The following is a 25,576-nucleotide window of genomic DNA, read 5'->3' as shown; positions in this document are numbered from 1 at the left end:
TCGTCAGGACTTTAAGTTTGTGTCGATGTAAACACGGTTTTACGTTAGTTCTCTTTGCGGTAGTCTCCGACTTGTTGAACTCACTCCGTTCACTTTATACAATTTGATACTGCACACACGTAACCTTGAGAGTTGGGAGGCGACCACAACTCGAAAGCTCTTTCGAGGCATGGCAAGACCAACCGACAAACGGCACGTCCAGACACCAAAAGCGCAACCAACCTGACACCAGCCGGCAGCACCGCGACAACCTCCCCGCTGGACCCCCGTGTCACACACCCCATCGCACACATCAGCTGACACACACACACACACACACACACAGACAGAGCACACAGTGCGTTACCCATGATGCATGATGAGCTCAAATCCAGTCATGCTTCCATAAATGATGACAATTCAGAATAGCGCAACGGACCAGCGTAACAGCAACACAGTGTACAGTACAATGTCATGTACATGTAGTAAGGGTAGTAAGCATAGCAGTCGTGGGTGTTGTTGGTGTTACTGTTGGTGTTACAATGTTACCAGTGTAGCATTGTTAACCTGTAGCTCATGTTACAATGCAACGCATTGCGACTGTAGTATAACTCTCTCTCTCTCTCTCCTCTCTCTCTCCTCTCTCTCTCACGCGTTGCGATTCCTTCATTTTCTCTCTCTCGTCTCTCGTCTCTGTCTCTCGTCTCTCTCACTCACTCTCACTCTCTCTGGTCGAAAAGGGCAGCGCGCTGGAGGAAGAGTGCGTTCAGTTGGAGCAGGATTGCATTTGAAAAACAAGGGGGGCTGGACGTGTCTGGGGTCGTATCTCCTGCGTTGGCGTTGGGCATTGCCAGAGGTTGACACTCGGAGGTGTCGGAGGCGACGAGGCCTCAACGTTTTCGAGCTGTGGACCATGCGCGCTACCGCGCTGGACGTGATTGACACGGTACAGACGCACGTCCAACCAGCGTGCCCCACTACCTAAAGATACATTATACAGCGCTACGCTGGCCCTTGCTGCGTCTCTTTTAAACGCTCGCTGCGGTGCCAGCGCCAGGCGGACCGTCAACATGGCACCCCTGCACCACCGTGGGCTCCGGCCATTGCTATGGGCGTTGGCCCTCTTCATCGCCGTGGCGGCAGCGCCGTCCGCTACAGCCTTGCCCATATCACCCTCAAACACGACTGGCGCTGAACATGCGGCGCCTGTCAATGCCACCGTCATACCGACCTCTGATACTGGCACGAGCCCGCCAGCCTCTGCCTCTGCCCAGCTCCCTGCCGCCGGGCCTGGCCGCTCGCAACCCGCGATAGACCCCGAAGCCCTGGCCAGTCGCGCCGCAGAAGCTCTGACCGAGCCCGTGGAGAGGGGTCAGCAGGCTGCGACTCGCGATGCTGCCGCTGCCATGGCTGCTGCTGCTGCCGCTGCCGCTGCGGCAGCCAATGCCTACGACCGAGCACAAAAGGCGGCCGCTGCCATGGCCGCTGCTCAAGCGCAGAGCGACGCCCAAGTCGCGGCCGCGGCCGTGGCCACCACCATTGCCACGGGGGCTTCAACAGCTAAACCTACCCACTACTACGACTCGATTGAGGTGCCCAACAGCATGAGCTTGGGCCTGCAGATTGGGGTCTTCAGTGCCGTCATTGTCGTTGCCGTCACCGCAGCGCGCGTCTTGGAGCGTCGACGCGAGGCGCGCCTCCGCTTCTCCACCTCCCGTCTCATTCAGGCTGGCGTCGAAGACTCGGACAACGCCCAGCTGCGACGTGCTGAGGAAGAGCGCCTCCTAGCCGCTCTCCCCTCGCCCCTCCTGGTCCAGAGCAGCTTCCAGCCCGGCATTCCCGACCTTCCGGCTGATGTGGTTGATCCAGAGTCCTCCATCGGCTCCCGCCTGAAGCAAAAAATGCGCCGGGCCTGGGACCGCCTTTCCCTGCGCAGCGCCAACACCATCAACTCTCGCACCAACAGCACTGCTTCCCACCTCACCGCCATTGGCGAGTCACCCACAGACGGCTCCGAGCACACGTCCATCCACCTCGGCTATGATCGCGCCAGCGACGACGACGACGACGGCGACGACGATGCACATGGTGGCTCCACCCTCTACCTTCATCGCAGTCCGCACCGCTTTCACGTGGATCACCGGCATACCACCAAGCTCAACAGCAGCAACAGCTACAGCAGCGATGACGACGATGGCAATGACGCCCACGAAAGCCGTCGCGACTTGATCGATCAAGACGAACGCATGGCCCCCTTCCATCCCCGGGCCCACTCAACTACCACCACCACCTTCTCTGCTGCCGCCTCTCAATCCGCGAGCCGTCTCCCCTCTGATCCGTCCACATCAGAAGCCCTGTCCCGCGGACTGTCCTTTGATTCCATCTGCATTCTGGATGACGAGCAGGGCTCGAGTCTAGAAGAACACCTTCTCATTCTCTAGGCTGATCGCCTCCGCCATCAACAACAGTGCCGTGCACCCATAATTTTGCTCATATTTCCCCTTGTGCATACCGCCCTCCTGCATTTTTTTGCCAAGCAAGATGCTCGTGTCGTGATTGGTATGCGCTCCTTTGTTTTATTCCTGGCAACTCTGTTGCGTTTCTTTTATTCCGCTGAGCGGAGTCTTGCCTCTGCCCTCAAGTCCTCGAGGTTCATATCCATAGCGCTTTCAGTGCCATCGCACCTAACATGAGGTGTCAAGGTGTTTACGTGTGCGTGTGCACGCCCACGCTCACCAGCATGGATCTTTGACCGAGCCGAGACCCAATTTAGATTTTGCAAATGACTCCATACTCATCCGTTCTGACCCTTTCATACACAAGAAGGCACAGAAGGCACAGCAGGCAAGAGACACACAGGAGGGCAGCTAGTTAACCTGGGGCAAGAAACAGACGGCATTCATTCACAAGCCAAAGCAACAGCCCGCATCACTCGAGTTTGAGCCTCTTTGGCAAGGGGTCGACTCGACCACACAAAATACACGTGTAAAAAACAAAGAAACAAAACAAAGCACAGCACAAAACAAAACTGAAAACATCACATCATTACGGTCATCAAGCACAAACATGCTCAAGTTTGCATGCCGGCCTGGCCTGCTTTCGCACGACTAGTTCCGTGACATGTTGCGCCACTTGTCCTTCAGGTCAACGTTTGTGCGATCTTTAAAGTCATAATGGGCTTGAATGGCCCGCCACTTTTTGCCAAACTTGGCGACGCCTTCCTCAAGCATCATTTCCTCTTCCTCCGTCCAAGCCCGTCGCGCCCGCGTGGCTACACGTTCAGAAGCATGTCCCATCCCATCCCGGCAAAACCGCTTGTGAGTTGTCAAATTGGATCGCGCTCAACATTGGCAGGGAGCTAAACACACGCCCAAAGCCATGCGTACCTCCCGCTCGCCGGCGCGCCGTGGGTGAAGGCAGGGTGTTGGGCGAGGCAATGGTCCCATCTTCCTCCTGGGAGGCAGCGGTAGGGGTGGCTTGTACAGCTGGAGCGGTGCGCACGCTGGCAGCGGCGGGGGCCAGGGTCGAGACTGTGTCACCCGTTCGAGGCGCCTGGCGGCGAAACTCATCAATGGGGTCAGCTCCAATGCCCTTGAGATGGCGCGATGCGGCCAAGAGGCGTCCGGCATGCCCCTACAGCGGCAAGCACACAATCAGTGGCCGTGCAGCAGCAGCAATGCAGAGTCGGGTGTGCCAATGACACATCCACAAGGACATACGTTGAGTGAAGCGCTGTTGCCTGCACTAGGTGCTGAGCTAAAGAGAAGGAAAGTTGGGTGCCAATCAGAGGTTCATGTACCGCAAGATCTGCGTTTGGGAGAAGCAATCAAGGAGCTATCCTAGTACCTGTTCTTAGCCCGCTTGGCGGTCGGGGTCGGGTCTGCCTCGCCTTGAGTACGTGCAGCCTGTTTGGAGCCGGTGCCCGGGGAGCGAGTTTGGGCGGCTTCTAAAAACATTGAGTGAGGGAGGGGTTATACAAAAGAACAAATGAGAAAGAATGCGTGTGTAACAGACTCAAAGGAGAGACTCTGCTCTCGGGAATGAGCAGATGCTGGGCGGCAAGGGACGCACGCTGCATGAGAATGGCATCGAGCTCATCCATGGGGGCGTCGAGGTCGGCTGGCGCAGCGGGCTGGCGATTCTGTCTCTTAGCCTTGGGCTGCGGGGGCGAGGCAGGCGGATTTGCCGCCATGCGAGGTGCAGTGGGGGGAGAGGCAGCCGAAGTTCGATCGCCTTGAACGGCAGAGTTGAAGGGCTCCTCCAACTGAAGGCGCCGGGCCAGTTGCTGGACCTCGGAGCGGCCGAGAACTTTGAGAGGCGCGGAAGCAACCTGAGCTGCAGGTGCGGCAGCACCGGTGGGCGGGGGTCCTTGCACGGTATGGCGGACGGCTCGCACGAGAAGGGGTTCAGGTAGCTCATCGTAGGCGCGTTGAAGGAAGGTCAGGGCGCGTCGCTTAAAGTCATCCCAGTCACGCTAGAGGTTGAATTTGAGGATAACCGGAAGGCGGCGGTGGTCAGCGCGACTTTTGCACCATGATGAGAAGACGGGTCAAGGAAGGCGTACGTAGGCGGAGACGTAGTCAGGGTACTTGGAGGGATCTTGGCGGATTTTGCTGAGGACGCGCGTGGTAAATGTGGACTGCGGAAATCGAGCCGGTCCAGTGAGTCAGCGACGACACAAGTAGGCAGGGGGGCTAAAACGAGAGGGGGATCGGTAGCAGCTTCGGACCAGCTTGAGGCGTCCATTGTCCAGGCATTCCTCGTCAAAGGCATGCTCATCAAATTCAAGAAACATGCTTTCTGTGGGCTCGGGCGCGTCATCTCCATATGTGCCCGGGAGGTAGAAGGCAAGCAGGCGCTAGACAGCAGCGATTTCAATCAGGATAAAAAGCCATCTGCGTGCACGAGGTATGGTGGTGGGTGGAGCAAGAGGCTCACTTGAACGCGCATCTCAAAGCGGAGGAGAATGCGGTGGGCGTCAGCTTCGAAGCACTGCGGAAATTCATCCAGCAGTTGCTCAAAACTCTCGATGCTATCATCGAGTGCACTGGCATCGCGCCCATTTTCTTGGGTCAGAGTGAAGGTGCACTTGACAATATTGAGCCGGCGCACGAGCGTGCTGTCGAGCCCGCCATTAAGCGTCTGCACGCCAGCCAAGCAGGCCTGGACAATATTCCACCTGCCCGGGCACCAACCGGGTGAGTCTGGAAAGCTCGCGCAGCGTGCGGCGAGGCAGACTAGAGAGCAAGATACACAAAGATACACAAAACACAAACAACAAGGCGAACAAGCAGGCCTTATGCCCATGACTTACCAGGCTTCGGCTTCGGGGTCCTCATTGAGACGCAGCTTCATGGCTGGATTGAGCGCAGCCTCCAACACAGAGGTCTGCGTCAGCACGCCTCGCGTCGTGGTCGTGCTCGCCGCCGCAGCCGCGCGGCCAGCACGCGTCTTGGATCGGGCCATCCTCCTGTGCACAGTTCCCCCCACCCCCCAGTATGGACCGCTTCACACAACCGCTTCCCCCCGTGGCGTTGACGCCTCCCTCTTGAAGCGTTCACAGCTCCAGAGGACAGAGGACGAGTGACCGCCAAATCAGCGAAAAAAAAACCGAAAAATTTCGCGTTTGACCGTTAATCTTGAAAAAAAAAATCCTTCATAACCCTAAAGCGAGCGTGTTGCTAATCTCTGTGGGCGTCGCAAAGGAGGTTTAATCCTCTGGATTTGGCACGTTTTGCAGAGTGTACCGAATCAGCTTGTCGACGCTCTCTCTGAGAAGGACGTGAGGATCAAACAATTCTCTGCTTGGCGTTGCATTGGGGTTAGGGGTCGGGGGGGGGTGGAAACATACAACCCTAATTCTACTTGGTAGCACATAAACGCTGACATCTCTATAATCTGACAATCTGACAATCCGGCTGTCGTCACGTCTTTCTTTGATGACCTTGATGCAGTTACGATGTTGACAGAACGTCGGTCTTTTGTCGTGGGGCTGCGCAGGGGTTTGACCTGAGCCCATCGTCGGGGGCAGCGCTCGAGAGTCTTCAGCAGGCTGTCAACGACACAGCGTCGATGGCGCGCGGTGCTGCAGGTGCAGGTGACGAGGTCACAACCGGTCCGTCGCCACCTGTGCCCACCCATTCGCGTGCTCGTGGTCGCCAAAACTCGTACACGGCCGAACAGCGCTCCATGTTTCTGTGGCTGCTGGGCGATGCTGCCACCGTGTTTACCGACAAGGACATTGCGCTTGCTCTCGAGAAGCGCTTCCGCAAAAAGTTTCCCGTAGCGACCATCGGACGTTGGCGTCGTGACTTTGAAACACGCAGACGACAGGTTGCAGATGAAGTTTTGCCGCCAGATGCTCCCTTGTTATCACCTGCTCAGCCGCATGGCCGCCGCTGGCCGACACAGTCATGTCTGCGATCGGGACCAACAGGAAGGCTTCTGCTCCATACCACAATTCAGAGGTGCTGCCAGACGATGATGCCTGCCTGAATTGCTCATAGGATTCCTTGTTGCGTCGTCGCTGACGGTCTCGGATGGCTCGAGCTTGATGCTCAGTGGCAGCCCCACAACGCCAAGCGTTGATGTAGCCAATGGTGTCGTCAACGGCATCGAGCACCATCTGCTCTGACAAATAGCCGTGAAAGGCGGCAACGAGCAGCTTCACCAGCTGATCGTCTAGGCGAGCGGTTTGCACGCCTTGAGCGCGGAGGCCTTGAGCGGCATAGCTGGTTGTGCTACATACCGCCATGACCGGTGCCAAATCGGGCTGATCTGCAGGCGTGAGAACACAGATCACCGGGCCGTCATACTGCTGCTCGTCCAGCTCATAGTAAATGAGCGGGCAGTATTTGGCGTCTTCGGGTGCAATTTCGCAGGATGAGCGCACAAAGGTCTTTTGGCATTGCTGCAGCCCCTGCTGTCCACACATTAGAGCGAGGGCATTGCGGTGGTGCCGGACGTCGTCCAAGGTGATCACCAGCAGCTGGGGACCGTGGTGCACACGCCATGCTGCAATGGTGGCCTCGAGGCGGCTTTGGGTGTTTTCAGTAGTTTCGATGCCAACCTTGGTCTGCAGAAAAACACGTTCTGCCGCGTAGCTAATTGCGGCAAAGCAGGACACGTTGCAGCGTGAGGCTGGCACGACCCGTTGGTGCCTGCCTTTGGCATGCCTGGAGCTGGCCGCGTCAACACAGGCTTCGCCAGCAGAAATGAGACTGTGGCGATTTTTAGTCAGAATGTTGTGTTTTGATTCCAGCGCGTCGAGGAAGGCAATGTAGTTGAGGCATGCCTCGCGTGTCGTCGGCTTGAATGAGGCAGGGCGTCGCTCGTTTGGCACCACCAAAACATCGTTTAAAACACCGTCTGCGACTTGGGACTCGATGGCTTTGAGCTGCCTATTGATGGTGCTGATGCTCACGCACCACGACTGGATCTCGCCCTTCGCCTCTAGATCACGATAACGCTTGTCATAGAGATAGGCACGCGCATCCGATGCCGACCCAGTTTTGCCATAGAGATTGACATAGTCACGCAAAATCTGCATATCCGAGTCATTCAGCACCGAGCCGTTTCGAGTCCAAGCGACTGCAACAACAGAGCCGCGAGGATGACGCCAACAAGGAAGACATTGATGCGAGGTCGGAGACCACGCACTTGTTATCGCAGCGCGACCTTCAGCGCAAGCGTCACCGAAAGGAGCGGCACGACACCCCCACTTCCACCTCTTGACGCCTGTCATGTTTAAAAGGCAACTGTGGCCTTGAGCCGGAATGTCAGATACTTTCTTGGCTTTGCCTTGTTTTCAGTTTTCACACAAGACGTGATGAGGAGGAAAGACTTTCACATGCCAGTACATGTACATCCGATGTTGGTAATTCAAAGACGTTCACACCAGAACGGCACAAGATGGCAAACAAGAGGTCGTGAACCGTTTGGGACACCACACCACATCACAGCACAGCACACCCACCCACACGCAGCGCTGAGGGAGCAAGTCCTCGTTCCAGAAAAATCGTGTCTCCGCGTCGTTTGCTCCTTCTCAGGTCGGACGATTCCTTTGACTGTGGCAGTCACAAAAGTCACGCGGTACGACGTTGTATTGCGATGGCTCTGCCCCGGGCAGTTCTTTATGATGCAACGTGTGTTTCCGTCTCGGCACACCAGAAAGGCATCGGCAGAAGGTCTTGCACAAAGCTGCATGTACTATGAATCAATCCCCGAGCTTTCATCAGTGTTTGGATGACGCACACGATACCCAGACCAAATTGCGATTGATGCAACTGACAGAAGCCTTCGCGAGTTGTTGGCTCGAGCTGTTGTCGTTCCAAGTAAAAAGGAGCATCGCGTGTGCTGTCTTGCATTGTCATATACGATACCATGACGTCATTGTCCTAAATTCTAGCTGCTTGAGTCAGGTGTACCCCCAACAAGTTTGAGAGACAGAGGTCGAGCTATGGAGAGATACAGAGATGTACAGAGAGATACAGAGAGCTACGGAGCGAGACAGAGAGATCCAAATACAGCGGAAAAAACCAAGCGTTGGTGGGTACCTCGGAGGTAGGTTTTGTAGGGGACAGAAGAATGAGTGAGACCATGTGACTCTGGACAAACAACAACCCTAGCTCATGCCTTAGTCTCGTGCCGGTGCACCTGACAGCACCCATCCTGATTGTCGCGTTTGCCTTGCATTGCAACAATGACGCGCCGGGACGGGCACAACATGGATCCGCATCCCTCTCCTCTTCCTGCCCCCAGTCTCTCCCGCTGACTCTGTGCTGATCATGAAGAAGTGGTCCGATCATCTCTCATTTTTCTCCTTTCGGTGCCACCAACGTGCTTGGGACCGGTTGACTTGGCTAGACTAGAGACACATTCAACCGCGCCAACCGGTCACATTCAAGTCGCCCCTTGATATAACCCCCTCCTGCCCCACCCCGAAGTATTCATTTGACATTTTTCGGATTGAACCTTGAGCATACGCGACTCACAAAATGGCAGTGCCAACCGAGCTCCTCAACAAGCGCTACCTGCTTGGCGCTGAGTTGGGCCATGGCGCCACCGCCACCGTGCATCGCGCCTTGGACATTGCCACCACTGGTACGGTGGCAGTCAAGCTCGTCGCGAGTCACCGCTACGCTGAAGCCATGACCGAAATCCAGATGATGCAGCTGCTGGCTCATGCTCAGAACATCGTTCGCCTCGAGGACACCTTTGCCCTCAGCGACGGACGCACGGCCATCGTCATGCGGGACATGCCTCGCGGAACCCTCTACCATCATATCTGTCCTCACGCCCCCGTCTCCTTGAGCCAAGCAAATGCTCACCGCTGGCTTCGCCAGCTTGTGCACGCAGCGCAAGAAGTGGCCATTGCCGGCTTTGTCCACGGTGATATCAAACCCGAAAACTGCCTGATGGACGAGCACAACAATCTGGTTCTCCACGACCTGGGCACCATGGTTCCCATCGGCCATCAACACGGACAACAGATTCCCGGTACACAAATGTACATGGCGCCGGAGATTCTTCGCGGTCACCCTTGCCACACTGGCCAAGACGTCTGGTCCATCGGTCTCGTCCTCTACGCCATGCTCTTTGCTGATCTGCCTTGGGACCGCGCCTCACGCCGAGACCAACAATTCCGCGACTACTTTGCCCAAGGCGTTCTGCCCGTGCAAGCTCGCCTAGAGCTCCTTACCCCTGCCATGCGACATGTTCTTTTACGCATGCTCAATCCAGTCCCGGAAATGCGTGCCACGCTCGACGAGGTCGCCTTCTTCCTGGACGCCAACTTTCCTTGGTTCGTGTCATTGAAGGAGCCCGAGAAAACCAGTCAAAAGCATCACCAACGGCAGTCTCGTCACCATCGCCATGAGCATCAACGTCAACACACTGCGCCGTCCTCAATCCTGCCCGACATCAAGCTGGCAAGCTCCGCTGGCGGTTGTGCCACCCCCAAAAGCCACCGTGCTGGCTTCCTGGATCCCACCGTGATTCAAAGCAAGGTCAGCGGAGACAGCGCCATTAGCAGTGACAGTGACATGACAGACGGCCATCGCAAGCGCTCGGTCACCCCGGGCCGCGCCAACTTGGACCGCCTCGCCGCTCAATACATATGTTGAAAGAGTTTTTGCACCCAACTGCTGATTTGGTGGATTTGCCTCGCTTAGCGAGCGTTTACCTTACACCAATACATTCCGTCTTTTTTCCTTGTTTCAATGCCACGACCATGGGGCTCGAGCCACATGGTTGAGCATAGAAACCACCCTCTGCGCTTTACTCGAGCCGAGGGCCATCATTAGGACGGCCTGCTTGTCTTCGGCCTTCTTGTCTGTTCATTTAAGCGACCATAGTTGCTACACAGCTAGTCAATAGGGCGCAACGCGCCACTTTTCCTGAATTCCCGAAATCGATTCTGACCCTGTTTCCATCCTTCACCCTTCCCTATTCCTTCATACCCTCTCCTCCGCCTCCCCCTCATACTCTCTCCTCCGCCTCCCGCTCATGCTCTCTCCTCCTCCTTCTCCTCCTCCTTCTTCTCCAAGCCCTCGGATCAAACTGGCCATCCTTCCTCAGCCGGACGTGCACACTAAAGAGATGTCAGCATGTCAGATTACAAGATTTGGTGATGATGTAGTGCAGGTTATCGTCGATGTTTTGAATGTGCAGTAGAGATGTAAATGGGCGTGAAGACAAGTTGTTGCAGATAAAATTCGGGAAATCGACGACGGCGTTGATTTCAGTATTGTTCATTAGATTATTTTTTCGTGTTTTTTTTCTGTGTGATCATGGGGATCAGGAGCCATCTTGCGCCCGAGGTCAGGGCGCGCTGGGTGGAGCTACCGACCTGGGCATCTATTAGCAGGGGTGCTTTGGGGAGGACTCACTGCTTGATTGGTTTTCTGCTCATGCTCATGCCTGGTAGCGATGGCCATGGCATGCCTGGCCGGTGACGGCGCTGCTGAGTCTCTTGGCCGGCCTGGTGTACATGTACGCCGAGGTGCAGTTTGTGAACCTGGTCTCGCAGCCCACCGAGCAAGATCTGGTTTATCGAGACTACCATCAACATTATCCATCCTGGGAGGTGAGCATACATCAGTTCCAAGCCAGCCAACTGCTGTTTCCGGCGCTGGTCTCATATTCTGGGGCGTGCGTGTTTTGTGTGCCACTGGGCATCAGGCTAAGACTGGCGCACGGTGGCTCCGCGAGGAAGCAGGGCTGGCTATGAGCCCGCGTCATGCCGTAGAGTACGTATTTAGCGGGCAGTTTTTTTCCACACCTGTAGCGGATCATCAAATGCCGAAGCGCTGGGGCAGAGCATGCGCAGCGACTTCAACCTCACGCGGGCCTTCCTTTTTAGACTCAACAACAGCGCTGAGCATTCATGGCAGCAGCTGAGCAAGGCGCTGCTGGTACGCCCTGTTTGCCTTGACAAGAACTCTGAGCCTCTTCTTGACACTCATTCTCTTGGTTCGAGTAGGCTAGCAACTTGAGTGAGGCAGACAAGCATGTCTTGTTGGCCCGAACAGCGGTGCGTGGCCCATGATTTCGACCAAGAGAAGGCGTTCCACTGCAAATTCTGGGCCGTATTGACCTCGAGTCTGGTTATGTATGTTGGCGTTGGCAGATGCTACACGGGCGCCAGCACGTCTTAGAGGGTCATCTGGTTTTGACACGCATCCGCGATGTGCTTCATGATTGGTTGTGGTTTCCACACTGCTGGGTATGCAGGGTTTTGCGAGCGGCAAATGCGCCTGCTTCTGGCACTCGGCCCTCGGCGTGTGTCTTGGGAAATATGCCTCGCGTTCTCAGGTGGTTTTATTGTGCGCGTAGCGAGAGGGACGAACACGCGGCTGTGCAGAGGACACTTCATTGCGGTGGCTGGTGGAGCACCAGACCCCCACTTTTCTGTTTTTGGGCGTGCAGATTGGCCTGGTCATGTACATGGTGGTTTGTTTGGCTGGATACCGATCATTGTGTTTGCAATTTTGGCTTGCTCCCGGGCAAGCGTGCTCAAGCATGCTTGCGGGTGCTGGGTGCTGGACTTAGGTTCGGACGGGTTATCGCCAAACGGCGTTTGTGCATACCGTCTGTACGTTGATGCTCCCGCTCCGGCAGGCGCCTGGGATATCGATCATGCGATGCGCATGGCGTCTTCTCATGCTCCGCGTGTAGGGTTGCACATTTTGACACGGGCCTTGCGGTCTTTATCCTTCTTATCGACAACGCTGGGGCCTCTGAATCCCAACTGCCGGTGCGCCCCGGCCCCGGCAGATTGCTGTTGTCGATCTGATTTCACCCTTTGCGCTTGTGAGGGTGTTGTCCGGTGTGTCTTGGGCGTTCCAAACTGACTCTTGGCATCTGGGGCTCGCTTTCTGTTGTGGGCCATCGATCTGTAGGCTAATCTTCAAGCATGCGAGCGAATCGGGAGGATGTGGTGATTTGTTATTCAGCGGGCACGGTACATTGGTGGCATCGACCATCATGACCGTCTTTTTTCACGTGAGCAATCTGTTGTGTTGGCCCGCTCTCGGAGCTAGGCCAGCCGAGGCTTTCAACTTTGCCTGCCATGCCTTTGCTCTTGCCTTTGCAAAGCTTTCATCCTCTTTGTGTGGCATCGTCACGCAGCCTCAACCGCGAGTGCCGTGGGCACTGCGGCTGGTGTTTCTGGCTCTTGGGGTGCACTCGATGTTTGTCAGCGCGATGGAGCGGTTTCACTACACGGTATGTGATGATGCACGCATCAGCGGCCGCCCCGCACACGCACCCTGGTTGCTTGTCGGGGCTCCCTATGGACCATGCACGGGTTGACGGATTGTAAAATCGACGGTGACTTGCTGTGCCTGCGTGGGTCAGGTGGACATGGTGCAGGCGGTGGCGGTGACGGTGTTGATGCATTTGGCCTTGAATGCCGCGACGCGCTACACTGACAAGCTTCCGGTGCGTGGGCACTTTGGTGTCAAGCATTTGGCCATCCTGGCCGTGGTGCCGGTGGCCTACGTTTTTCTCCATGCCATTGACCTCATTCACTAGCTCACGCAAGCAGTGACGATACGCCACCAAACCAAACAGCTGTTGTGCCCAAATGGTGTGGCATTACCATTTGTTAGTGTATCAGCGAATCAACCGCGCACTTTGTGAGCGGGGACTTGTTGCAGTGAAAACTATTCCTTGTGCAGATTCGTTAGGAAGTGGTGACTAATATAGTGCAGACAGTTAACATGTTTATGACCTTGGATATTCCGTGTGACTTCTCACCAAGAGAGGAGAGAGAGAGAGAGAGGAAATCAATCAAATGTAAGAAAAGAGAGACTTAGGGAAGAGAGAGAGAGATGAAAACAGAGAGAGAGAGAATTTGAGAGAGAGTTTGAGAGAGAGAGAAAAGTGTGTGAGAGGGAGTTTAGAAGAGTTTACATATTCGAGAGAGATTCGAGAGAATCGAGAGAGACTCGAGAGATTTGAGAGATTTAAGAGAGAGAGAGAGAGAGAGAGAGAGGGGGTCGTATTCACAGCACAACACGCACAACTATTTTTCTTGTGACTCTGTTGGGTGCTTTTGGGGGGTGAATGGCAGCCGGACGTGGGGCGAGTCGTGTCCTGCAGTAACGGGAGACCATGGTGTATTGGAAGCGCATGGCCTTGGTGGGCTGTGTTCTGCTCATGGCGGTGGTGTCTTCGGGTGCTGATGAGCTTGGTAAGGTCGTTTGGCAATGGAGTCATCCGCGCCCTCTTTGTTTGTTTGGGTTTGCTCCCTCTGGCGCGTGCGAGCGCCAAACGCCCTCTTTTGGCAGTCGCCCCTCCCCCCTCTTGCTCCCTTTCGCTCTGCCTCTTCCTCCCTCTTCTTCCCTTGACGTCCCTCTGCTTCCCTCTGGCCGTCCCTCGCCTTTTCTCTCCCGCCTTTGCCTTTTCATGTTCCGCTTCTATTCTTCGTCCCTTTCCCTCCGCCCCTTCTGTTTTGCCTCCTCCTCACTCACGCGGACGCGCCTCTGGCACACCCTTGCTCTCGTTAGATTGCCTCTCCCGCGAGCAAGCAACTTGCAACAACGACTGCGAATGGGTGGAATGGCGCGATCTCTGCTACGCCCGAGGTATGCCGCGCTCAGAGCAGCAACAGTGCCCCACCCTGCCGCTGCCATCATATGGCATTCGACTAACCCTCCGTTTCGCACCCCCGCTCCCCGTCCGAAAAATTGCCTTTGGTCTTGGTAGATACGGGCGCTGCTTGTGAGTCATATCCTGACGATCCCAACAGCTGCCCCGTTCGCTGCACCTATGACTATGCCAGCACTGGCTGTCGTGCCGCCACCTGCTCTGATTTCGGTTCCATCGCGGTGCGTGCGTCTGACAGCCGCCCCTGTGACACCGGCCCGGCTATTGGATAAATAACAGTCCCGCTCACAGATTGCGCCACCGGCCGCTTCAAAACATTTAGTGTTCCAACTCTAGCTATCACCCCGCGCTGCAATGTGAATTCTATGACGACATTGCAAAGTGCTTGCCCCAAGGTAAGGCCACCCCATTTGCCGTCATCGCTACCACCATCACTCTCCCTGCTCATGATCCAACATCGCCCCCCTCCTCACTGCTTCAGGAGAGGCCCCGACATGTCAAGATTATTCCAGTTCTTCGAGGCCGCTGTGTGAGAACAATACCCAAACCTCATCCCCCTGCGTCTGGGACGACAACTCGCTTCACTGTCGTCCACAGGGCACCCCGCTTCCCTGTCGGTTTACCGACATTGACTCGTGCAGAAACAGCGATGCTTGCACCTATTACGAGCGTTTCGGTTACTGTGGCAACAGCACCGTTCCAGTCCCTTGCAATATGATGTCCGTCGACTATCGCTCTTGCATGGCCGCTGACCACTGCTGCCACGACAACTCCGTTTGCATGGACCTGGCTCAGTACTCGGGCACTTGCCCCAAGCCCGTCAAAGACTGCAACCAGTACTCCTCTGCTGAATGTCCCAGGTAGGATTCATCTTATCCCGGCCCCGCCCGCACCCTGCCTTGCCAATACCTTGGTTTTAATCCAAATACCCCATCCATATTTGTGCCAACATTAGTATGATGTGCAGCGTAAATCCCGACACCAACGCCTGTGAGGACCCCGCCTGCGCGAATGTCGGAGCTGCCATGTGCGAGGATTACGCCGATTGTTCCGCAAACTACGGCCAGTGCTTTCAAAAAGGTTTGCGCTCGCGCGCTTTCCATTCCTTCCCTTATCCATCGTCGACGGACCACCGCCTGTTCGTCGACGTTTCCCGTCCCGAGTCAAGCCAACTCACCCCCTCCCTCCTGCGCATGACCCAGACGATTTCAGCAAGTCTTGCTCTGAATTCGCCAACGGGGCCTGCCCTGTCCGTTGTCAGGACGGCGCCACCGCTTGTGAACCCCGCGAATGCTCTTCTGTCGTAACGGTCAGTGACCAAATGCCAAATGTCGCCCGTACCCTGCACCCACCTCCCTTTGCCCTCCCCCCGCGGCCACTGGGTTCCTCATCTTCTTATCCGTGCCATTTGCGCAGGAAGAGTGGTGTACCGACTTGGGTTGCACGTATGCCCAAAACATGTGTCAAAACGCTAGCGCCACACCCTCGACCACGGCGATGCCCAATGTGTGCCCGGGCCTGCCCGAGGTCAACTGTTCGGTCGAGCCCAGTTGCGAGTTTTGCACCTCAGACAACCAATGTCATCGTGAGGGCGAATGTCCGACCACTACCGCTGCCCCCGTCACCACCATCGGTACGTCAAGATTGCCTCGGATTATTCTTTGGACATAGCCACACAACTTTTGTTTCCTCGGCCTGATTCTGGCAATGACACATAGATCCTAGTTTGCCGTGTGAACAGCGCTTCAGTCCCGAAGCTTGCGTCGACGCTTGCATCTGGGACGATCTCACCAACGACGGTACCTGTCGCGAAGAGTACTGCTACGAGCGCTATTCCGAGGTATGAAACAACGACTTTTTTTTTTTTTTTTTTTTTTTTTTTTTTTTTTTTTTTTTTTTTTTTTTTTCTTCCTTCCCGCTCAAATCAGTCTTACTGCCTCCGAACGAACTCACGCCTCGTGTTTTGGCGTGTTCATCTCGCAATAGTCCGCCTGCCAAAACAAGGCCGACTGCAGTTGGCTCAGCGATCGCGAAGTATGCTCGCCCGTTGACACCAGCCAAGCGTGCGACAGCTACAGCGTTGAGGCCTGTCCTCAAACACGCTGCTTCCCGCTGGGCGTTGACAACGAAGCTTGCCGAGACCTCCGCTGCAGCGATCTCAGTTCTGAGGCCGTGTGCAACTCAAGCTCCCTGAACTGCAAATTTAGCCAAGAGGCTGACCGTTGCTTTGACCAAGACGAGCAAGTGCCCTGCACGTACTACGGCACTGCGGCCTCTTGCCCCGACTACTGCAGCTTTGTCGAGGATCTATCCTTCTGCACGGACCCTGACACGGCCAGCAGCTGCGAGGTGTATAACGGCGATCAAGCACGCTGCCTCAGCCACGGCGATCGTTGCCGCTTCGTTGCAAATGGCGCCTACTGCCTGGCCATCAATGAGAGCCTGCCGTGCATGTACCTCGCTCGCGACGACTGCCTCTACAGCGACTACTGCACTTATAATAGCTCGGGCCTGCAGTGCTCGCCCTGCGCTGCTGGCCAGAGCGCCTCCTGTGTTCAGGCTTGTCCAACCTACGATGCCAACTGCAACGGCATATCAGACGGCGATACGTGTGGTGCCGATACCCCGCTTTGCCGCTGGGACGGCAACGACACCTGTGCTCCCGTGTCCTGTTTTGACCTGGGCGACGAGCGCTGTGCTTGCGATCAGAAGTCATGCAACTACATCTCTACCCGTCGCCAGTGCACCGACGTCGATAGCGGCGCACCATGCGCTGAACTCACTTCCAACGCGGCCTGCCTGGCTGCACTGCCCCGCTGCGTGCCTACAACCAACGTTTATGGCGGCTTTGACACCTGCGCGCCAATGACGTGCGACGCCCTTACACTGGCAGAGGAATGCACCACTTTTCTTCAGGGCACCTGTGTGTTTGTCGACAACGTGGACGATCAAGGTGGGCGTTGCAAGAATGCCACCGCCCCCGATCCGTGTAACGAAATTACCATCGCTGCCACTTGCGCCGCCTCGGAGGACTGCCAATGGGACAGCGCTCGTGCCTTCTGCAATGTGCAGGGCGAGGCCACACCCTGCCACCTCTACGATGCGGCCTCGTGCCCCGACACGCGCTGCATCTACTACGATGCTATTGAGCAGTGCCTGGGTAAAGAAGATCCCGTTGACTGCCATCTGTACACTGATGAGACGCGCTGCGCGGAAGACCCCACCTGTACGTTCAACGTGTATGCAAACCGCTGTTACGACCTCAATTCGACCGTTCCTTGCATGGTCTACCAGACGGAGGCCGCCTGTACCTTTGTGGGCGGTTGCCAATACGACTCGAGCCAGGGCTGTCAGCCGTGCAGCGATCCTACCGAGTGCGCCGCTCCCGCAGACCTTCCGGCCTGTAGCTCGTTCAGTGCCGCCGAGTGTCCAGCCTACTACTGCAGCTCGTTCGGGACCAATTCCTGTGAGCAGCGGGACTGCGGCCTTGTCTCCTCTCGTTTCTATTGTGAGATTCTCGACGCATGTGTCTACGACGCCTACCAGGAGGAGTGCTTCGCGGCCGGACACGAGACCCCGTGCCAAGCGCTGCCCACCGCGACCTCCTGTACCCACGACAACGACGGGCGGACTCAGACATGCGAATGGCGAGATGCCTACGATGTCTGCGTTAACACCGGCGCAGATGTGCCCTGCACGTACATCTTCAGTTCCAGCGAATGCACTGCACGCGACGATTGCACCTTTGCTGACAATGCTTGCAGTTCCCTGGATGTGACCACGACCACGAGCACCACTACTGCTTACGTCAATGCCTGCCTGCTGGGGCCATGCGGTTTGCCCGAACTCTGCCATCCGGGCACCGAATCCAATACGTACACGTGTGATCCTTGCCCCGCGGGCTACACCGGCGATGGCTACACATGCGAGGAGGTGGTGTGCCCGACTACCATCCCCGGTTTGGATGCCAATGCGCGGAATGATGCCTGCGTCAACGTGGCGTACGGCGCGACCTGCGTCCAGCGCTGCAGGACGCACTATGTCGTGCCGGACGGCATTTCCAATACGTTCGTTTGCGGCGGTGACGGCTCTTGGGAGGGCAACTTGACGTGCGAGCTCCAAGACCTGTGCGCGGATAGTCCGTGCGATCCACTCAGCAACTGCTCCTTTGCCAGCGGTGTGGTCTCCTGCTCCAACTGCCCGACAGGGTACACGACCTATCAGGAAGGTCGCGTGTGCCGGGACATTGACGAGTGCGCGCAGCAACGCGCCGGCATTGCTCAATATTGCCCGGCGCTGCGTGAATGCGTCAACCTGAATGGAACCTACGAGTGTGAGCCCTGTCCCTCGGGCTATACCCAAGCACCCAATGGGACCTGCATCGACGACGATGAGTGTGTGGATGATCCTTGCTATCCGGGTGTAGGCTGCCAAAACTTGGCGGGTTCCTTTGCGTGCGACGTTTGTCCCGACGGGTATGAAGGCGATGGTATTGGTAGCTCAGGTTGCACGCCCAAGGATTGCGGTACCCAGCCCACAATCACCAACGCCGAGGTGGACTGCGAAGCCACCACCTTTGGGACCGTGTGCGATGTGTCCTGCGAAGTGGGCTACGTCAACACGTCGGCCTTGCTCGTGCGGTGCGGCGCCGATGGCTGGGAAACTGGTTCTGCCTTCCCGTGCGAGTACCGCACCTGCAGCGCGGGGGTGTCGGAGAGCGACTTTGAAGGCATCGGCACGACCGACTGCACCGCCAGCAATGGAGCTGGCAGTTTCTGTGCCGTATCTTGTGCGGCCGGGTATGCGGCGGACAGCCCCAGGCTCTACTGCGCTGGTTCCACTTGGGCATGGCCTTCTGACGGCGCGGTGTGCACGGCTTGCGTGGAGGGCACGACCTATCAGGATGAAGCGGGGGCCGCGAGCTGCAAGCCGGTCTCCTCCGCCTGCCCCGCCGGTTCATACCAGTCCGGCCCAGCGACAACCACCTCGGACATTGAGTGTACGCCCCTGCGATCATGTGGGGCGTTTAGCGTCGAAACGGCATCGCCCACCAGCACCACGGATCGCCAATGCGCGGCCTGCAACACGTGCGAGGACAACTCCTATCGCACGGGTGGCTGCGCCAATGGCGTCACAACCGTTACGTGCACGCCTTGTGCTAGCTGTGCGGACGACGAGCATGTGGCGACCTACTGCGGCGTGACAGGCCCCACACAGCCAACCGAGTGCAAAGCATGTCCCTTTGGCACGTATGGCATCGATGGTGCACCGACCTGCTTTGCTTGGACCGCCTGCGCGTCGGGACAGATGGAATCTCAGGCGCCGTCTTCGCGTCGCGATGCCACATGTGGTCCGATCCGCGCTCTTCCTGGGGCCAACCGTTTCTTCTTGAGGCGCTCCTTCGAGCTGACCAATGTGGGGGGCACGCAGGATCTGACTCAGAACACGCTTGCGCGGCGAATTTTCATCAACGCTGTGCGAAAGCTCTTCATTTCGGCCGTGGACATGGATGAGGTGCGCGTGGGCGTGGTGGCTGTTGACACGCGTCGTCGCGACTTGAACCAAGTCGTGGACGTGATTGTGGAGCTACCTACGAGCTTGAACCAGGGCGAGGCCGCTGCCATGTTGGATGACACTGACGAACTGGTTGCTGAGCTTCAAAACCCGGCCATTCGTTCGGGCGCAAACGAGCAGCCCACGAGCAGTGAGAATCCGTTCAGCGAGCAGAGTGCCCCAGACTTGGCAGCGGTGAAGATGACGACGACGACGACGACGACCACAACCACGACGACGACGACCACGACCACGACCACGACGACCACGACGCGCCGTCGCACCACAACCTCAACGACAACAACGACAACCACGACGCCGTCCAATGGAGGGCCGCAGTCATCATCGAATCCGGTCGGCGGCGAGCAGTCGACGGGGGAGGAGTCGAGTAACGATGACACCACGTTGGTCATCATCATTGCCGCTGTGGCCGGTGGCATCGTGATTGTCATTGTCGCGGTTGGCATCGCGGTTGTGCGGCGCCGTCGTCAGGGTGGTATGGACATCTCCTCGGGTGAGGGCTCATCTCTGACCAAAGATTACGATATTTACGACGACTGGACCAAGTAAGTACTTGTCGCGTGGTTCGAGTACGGGGATGGTAGAGGACCAGAGAGGGACGTCGATGTCGAACGGGTTGGCGGGGAACAGTTTTCAAGTTGCTATGCTCATTTGCCAATGTTGCCTGACCATAACCTTGTAGCATGCATGAAATGATGGCACACAAGACGCTGGAGACGACTGCCGCGGCACCCACGGCGGCGCGCGCTTCTCGGCAGTCCTCCTTCTACTCGTCGATTCAAAAGGCCACCTCGGAGGCATAGCTTGAGCCACAATCGCGTGATCTTTGCCTTTTCTTGCCTTCCTCTTGAGTTTTGGGTGGGCGTCTGTTTGGGGTCCACTCTCCATTAAGTCTTTTAGGTTTTTGATTTCATCTTCACTCTCTATACTCTTGTGATTCCCTCATTCTTGCTTTTGTTTGACCTCCCAAATCTGCTTGTGGGCGGCGCATCGCTTTGGGTATGCCTGCCTGTGTGCGTGCAACCCCCACAGGCGGTGTGGCCTGAACCCGAATTGATTCTGAGATTGAGTAGTGCAACCCGAGGGGCGGTATAACACCAAGATTCTATTGACAACAGCACCAAGGACTTGGCCACATGTGGGCAGAAGAGCAGAGGAAGAGGAAGGGAGGCCCGATAACCAGGGGAAAGGCCCAATGGGCCATTGGAAGGACGAGGGGAGGCAGAAGCAAGCACCAACAGCATAAAAGATGAAGGCGGTGTATTTGACGGGGTTGGGATCAGGGCAAGGGCTGCGGACCAAAACAACAGGAGGGAAGAAGGAAACCGGCCAGTGGGAAGAGAGGCAAGAGCATTTAGCTCTTGATGAAGCCCTTGCCGTCAAAGGCAATGTCGTCATCATCCTGATAGGGGAGGGGGTCACGGAGAAGCACGGTCTCCTTAGCATTCTCGCCTTGAAGCCTGAGTCGGGTCATGGGAGAAAGCAGATGGTGAGGCCAACAGCACTGGGCATTGGGACCAGCGCGAGTTGAAGGGACCAGGGCGCGGCAGGAAAGGCGTGGCTACGCACTTGCTCTTGATCTTCTCGCCTTGCTTCTCGGCAATAAGCTCGGCGATTGTCCTGCAGGGCGCATCCGCCTTGCTACGGATCGAAGCGTGGGTGGGATTCGGGTGAAAGAAGAGGTCAGCGACGCGGTCCATTGGTCGGGCCGGCATGGTAGGTATGTGTGCGCGTGCGTGTTATTATGGGTGGGTGTGAAAGCGGGGGTACTCACTTGATGCAAAAGCCTTCATCAGTGGAGATGACGCGAATGTGGCGGACTTGGCCGTCCTGGCTGCTCAAAAAGGGACAAAAAACAGCCGGGAAGAATCGGAGCGGTCACGGGGAATTGCATGGTGTGAGCCCAAGAGATGCAGTCAAATTGGCTAGAGCGGCTTGTGGCTGGGGATGCACTGAAGAAAAAGACAAGGGTCAAGGACGTACACCACAGAGATGGAGTAGGCGTCGTCCTGAGTCTGGCTCAGACGAACAAGGAAGGTACCCTCCTGTGGGAACGGAATGTCAGGGCAAGATCGGGTGACTTGGCTTCCAAAAAAGTCGGATATGCGGGGTGGCACAGACGCCATGGTCAAACTTACGGGCTTGCCGGCAAGCTCCTTGACAGCCTCCTCGCGGCTGATGCGACCCCAGTTCCAGCTACATGATCGGATGCCGCGGCGGGTGTGTGAGGATATGGGCGGGGGGTGGTCAAGGGAACGCAAAGCAAGCGAGTCGCCCCGACAAGGCCAGGTGGATGCATGGCGAGGCATCTTTGCCCCTGGCTGGGACGACCATGGCCGGGGAACCAGGCTCTTGCGGGATCGGCGGGAAGACACATGGCAAACAGGACATACGGCTGGGTGCTGATGTCGTCATCTTCAAAGCTATCAAGACCGGGGAAACCCTTGGCAGCTACGTCGCGGATCCGAGCAAAAATTGGAGAAGAAGGTGGGGTGAGGATGGATCAACGATGGAGACCAAGGTAGATCAGGCCGCGTGCGCCCCGCACTCGCTCATTCCCTCTCGCCTCTCTCGTTCCCTCTCGCCTCTCTCGTGCCGGTGAGAGCGAGTGACGAGAGCAGTGAACGAGGAGGGGCGGGGCTCTGGTGTTGATGTATTGGTCTCATGTTGCCATTGCTCAGCAAGTGAATGACGAAAACACATATGGATCCTGGCTGCCCTTTTGATTCATTCTCCAAACCATGAATGCATTTGCCAAACGACGCTGCCGTTTCTGCCAGGCACCGAAGCCGCGAGAGAGAGCACGAAACCGAGAGAGCGACGTACCCATTTTGATCCGTGAGAGAGTGAGAGAGAGAGAGAGAGAGAGAGAGAGAGAGAGAGAGATCTAGAAAAAGAGAAAAAACCAAAGAGTCGAGTTTTTGAGAGAGAGAGAAGAGGGAAGAGAGGTTTTGAGGAGAGATTTTGAGAGGACTTGAGAGGGATGAAGAGAGGATAGAAGCGATTTACGAGAGGGATTCAGAGATTTTGAGAGACGACGAGAGGGATTCAGAGATTGGAGAGACCGAGAGGCAAAGGACCAGTGTCAGGGTGATGACGACGATATCGCACCGCAAATCCTCTAAACATAGCAACTTTTATCAGTCTAGAAATACACCTCGCTCAAAACTTGATTGCTTTTTCCCCTCCTTCATCTCAATCACACATGCTGACAATATTAGAAATTGTCAGCCAAAACACACACACACACACACACACACACACACACACACACACACACACACACACACACACACACGTGTTATGTGTGTGAGAGAGAGAGAGAGAGAGAGAGCGAGAGAGCGCGCGCGCGTGTGTGTGTGCGTGTGTGTCGGGGGCGCGCAGTTGGCAGAGAGCGGCTGGCTCGGGAGGCGATTGATCAGCAGGTTTTAGAATCAGGTTCTTCTTCTCGTCTCCGCGCCTTTCCCCTCGTCTTGGTCTATACCTGTTTTCTGGTGCAGCACGTGAAAGAAGAGCCCAAAGGGTGCGTGGGATCGTGGTTGCCGTTTGGTCGTGCTTGCTGGTTTGGGAAGCACGCACGCATGGACGGATGGACGCGCCGCGCCATCTGGCGCACATGCTGATGGACAATTTGCGTGCGGGTGCACGCTCACAGTGTGTCCCTGTGTTGGTGCGCGTGTGGGGGGCTCTCTCAATCTAGGTCTTGTCAGAATGGCGGCTCCTCAGGATGGCGCTCAGATGGCGCGCAAGTTGAGCAAGAAGGAGAAGAAGCAAAAACGCCAGGCGCTTGAGGCTGCATCCACCGCGGCGTCGGCTGCCGCTGCCCCCGAGGCCAAGCGCGCCAAGGCCGCGGATCACGAACACGTCCATGAACACGCCCCTGTCGAGGTGAAGGAGAAGAAGGAAAAGAAGGAGAAGAAGAACAAGAAGGAGAAGAAGAACAAAAAGGACAAAAAGGCCAAGACCACCCCCGCAGCCGCGTCGGCTGCCCCGACTCCCGCAGCTGGTGCCACGCCATCAGTGAAAAAGGCCGACCGCAAAGCCATTGATGCGCTCTGGAAGGAGTTTAACGTCACCATTGAAGCTGGCGAGGGTCACGACGCTTACGCCTTCCCTCCGGCCATGACCTTTGCCGACGCAGGCGTCGATGCCGACCTCATGGCCTGCACCAAGGGCTTTGACAAGCCCACTGCCATTCAGAGCTGCTGCTGGCCTATTGTCGTCCAGGGTCAAGACCTGGTCGGCGTGGCCGCAACGGGATCCGGCAAAACTCTGGCCTTTACCCTTCCCGCCCTCCAGCACGTCAAGGGTCTTGGTCGCAGCAAAACCAACTGCCCCCGCGTTCTCGTCCTCTCCCCAACCCGCGAACTCGCCCTTCAGATCAACAAGGTTGCTCAAGATGCTGTCAAGAGTTTGAACCAGATCAGCGCCGTGTGCGTGTACGGTGGTGCTTCGAAGCGCGACCAGCTCACCGCCCTTCGTCAAGGCTGCGAGCTCGTCATCGCCACCCCGGGCCGTTTGGTGGACTTTCTCAACGACGGCAAGCTTGATCTCAGCCATGTCTCCTACCTTGTCCTCGATGAAGCCGATCGCATGCTTGACATGGGATTTGAACGCGATATCAAGCTCATTCTTGGCGCCGTGGGCACCCAACGGTCTGTTCCATGAATGGCCTGTTGCCCTCAACTGTCTTTGATGTTATTTTATTAATTCTGTTCCTTCTCATCTGCTTATTTCTCGGCTTGTTTCTGACCCCCACTCGGCCTGACATGCTGGCAGACAAACGCTCATGTTTTCCGCAACGTGGCCCGAGGAAGTGCGCGCCATTGCCGCCAACTATATGAAAAACCCGCTGCGGGTACGTATCGATGATGCACTGACAACTCGTTGTGATTTCTCCAGGCGGGCGTGCCAGACCTTGCCGCCTTTTGGTTGGGCCTACCGACGAGGGTGTGGACACCGTGCCATGTCATAACTTAGTTTTCCAACGGCTTGCCCTGGTCGGGCCGGGCGCTGCTCCTTGACAGGTGACCGTGGGCTCTGAGGAGCTCTCAGCCAACCGCAATGTCAAGCAGGTGGTCGATGTGGTCGAGCCCATGGAAAAGGATCGCCGCCTCCTCGATGTGCTTCGCAAGCACCCCGCCTCCAAGAATGCCAAGGTGGGCCCGCGATGCGTGCTTGGTATCTCCATGTCCGAGGCTTACGACACACAGCACAGCACACCCGTCTCTGATATGGATGCAATTGTTGTCGGTATGGCGTGGCTGGGGGGTGGGATCTGGTGGCTTAGGTACTGATTTTTGCCCTGTACAAGAAGGAGGCTGCGCGGTTGGAGAGCTTTCTGCAGCGCAAGTCATACAATGTTGTGGGCATGCACGGTGACTTGAACCAGGTGCGTGCGTGCAGTCTTGCCACATGCAAGGGTTGATCATTCCGATCTCATGCGCTCATTTGACATGTTTTGGCGGCGTGCAGGGTCAGCGCGAGGCAGCTCTTCGGGCCTACAAATCTGGCGATTCACACATCCTCATTGCCACGGACGTGGCCGCGCGTGGCCTCGATGTCAAGGGGGTGGCTGTCGTCATCAACTACACATTTCCGCTGACGATTGAGGACTATGTGCACCGCATTGGTCGCACGGGGCGTGCCGGTGCCACGGGTATTGCCTATACCTTTTTTACCCAGCACGACAAAGCGCATGCAGGAGCGTTGGGCAATGTTCTGCGCGAGGCCGATGTCGAGGTGCCCGAGGCTTTGATGAAGTTTGGGCAGCACACCAAGCGCAAGGAGCACGCCCTGTACGGCGCGCACTTTAAGGCCGACAACGGGCCACCCATGAAGGAGGCCAAGCGGATTACTTTTGATTCGGACGATGAAGAATAAACTCGGCGCTGCTGGGTCCCACATTCCC

At 56.7% G+C, this 25,576-nt stretch overlaps 6 protein-coding genes across 6 annotated transcripts; 4 read left to right on the top strand and 2 right to left on the bottom strand.

Annotated features, from left to right (window-relative positions):
• Positions 1-1,049: 1,049 nt before the first annotated feature.
• Positions 1,050-2,420, top strand: MONBRDRAFT_9327 (uncharacterized protein; the record flags this gene model as incomplete). Its single annotated transcript, XM_001747091.1, has 1 exon — positions 1,050-2,420. One exon carries the CDS (start codon positions 1,050-1,052, stop codon positions 2,418-2,420), a length of 1,371 nt encoding a protein of 456 aa, XP_001747143.1.
• A 316-nt stretch (positions 2,421-2,736) lies between these two features.
• MONBRDRAFT_32971 (uncharacterized protein) lies at positions 2,737-7,723 on the bottom strand (the record flags this gene model as incomplete). The annotated part of the gene is made up of 11 exons (XM_001746962.1): positions 2,737-3,250; positions 3,366-3,612; positions 3,699-3,735; positions 3,826-3,925; positions 4,051-4,453; positions 4,544-4,618; positions 4,709-4,837; positions 4,918-5,158; positions 5,294-5,449; positions 6,435-7,569; positions 7,639-7,723. 11 exons carry the CDS (start codon positions 7,721-7,723, stop codon positions 3,087-3,089), a joined length of 2,772 nt encoding a protein of 923 aa, XP_001747014.1. The 3' UTR covers positions 2,737-3,086.
• Positions 7,724-8,823: 1,100 nt separating this feature from the next.
• Positions 8,824-10,405, top strand: MONBRDRAFT_32970 (uncharacterized protein). Its single transcript, XM_001747090.1, has one exon. The coding sequence runs from the start codon at positions 8,976-8,978 to the stop codon at positions 10,101-10,103; it is 1,128 nt and encodes a 375-aa protein (XP_001747142.1). The 5' UTR covers positions 8,824-8,975; the 3' UTR covers positions 10,104-10,405.
• Positions 10,406-10,769: 364 nt separating this feature from the next.
• On the top strand, positions 10,770-20,630 carry MONBRDRAFT_32969 (uncharacterized protein; the record flags this gene model as incomplete). Its single annotated transcript, XM_001747089.1, has 21 exons — positions 10,770-10,799; positions 10,907-11,065; positions 11,161-11,228; positions 11,342-11,393; positions 11,462-11,512; positions 11,815-11,931; positions 12,031-12,073; positions 12,157-12,235; positions 12,381-12,705; positions 12,838-12,921; positions 13,170-13,278; positions 13,992-14,069; positions 14,191-14,312; positions 14,414-14,486; positions 14,573-14,951; positions 15,047-15,171; positions 15,294-15,400; positions 15,508-15,724; positions 15,810-15,931; positions 16,078-20,210; positions 20,348-20,630. 21 exons carry the CDS (start codon positions 10,770-10,772, stop codon positions 20,466-20,468), a joined length of 6,594 nt encoding a protein of 2,197 aa, XP_001747141.1. The 3' UTR covers positions 20,469-20,630.
• A 128-nt stretch (positions 20,631-20,758) lies between these two features.
• MONBRDRAFT_32968 (uncharacterized protein) lies at positions 20,759-23,149 on the bottom strand (the record flags this gene model as incomplete). The annotated part of the gene is made up of 8 exons (XM_001746961.1): positions 22,879-23,149; positions 22,492-22,552; positions 22,059-22,116; positions 21,804-21,861; positions 21,649-21,710; positions 21,440-21,499; positions 21,235-21,306; positions 20,759-21,125 (listed from the first exon to the last, which is right to left on the bottom strand). Coding segments are annotated over exons 6-8 (456 nt in total), but the record flags the coding sequence as incomplete, so codon positions are not given.
• A 254-nt stretch (positions 23,150-23,403) lies between these two features.
• MONBRDRAFT_26581 (uncharacterized protein) lies at positions 23,404-25,548 on the top strand (the record flags this gene model as incomplete). Its single annotated transcript, XM_001747088.1, has 5 exons — positions 23,404-24,320; positions 24,445-24,523; positions 24,693-24,824; positions 24,956-25,057; positions 25,141-25,548. The coding sequence occupies 5 exons, from the start codon at positions 23,404-23,406 to the stop codon at positions 25,546-25,548; spliced, it is 1,638 nt and encodes a 545-aa protein (XP_001747140.1).
• Between the last annotated feature and the right edge of the window lie 28 nt (positions 25,549-25,576).

This window comes from Monosiga brevicollis, genomic scaffold (assembly GCF_000002865.3).
Source record: "Monosiga brevicollis MX1 MONBRscaffold_15 genomic scaffold, whole genome shotgun sequence".
NCBI classification, from domain to species: Eukaryota; class Choanoflagellata; order Craspedida; family Salpingoecidae; genus Monosiga; species Monosiga brevicollis.
Note: the sequence above shows the minus strand (reverse complement) of the source record. Positions and strands in the feature narration are given on the sequence as shown.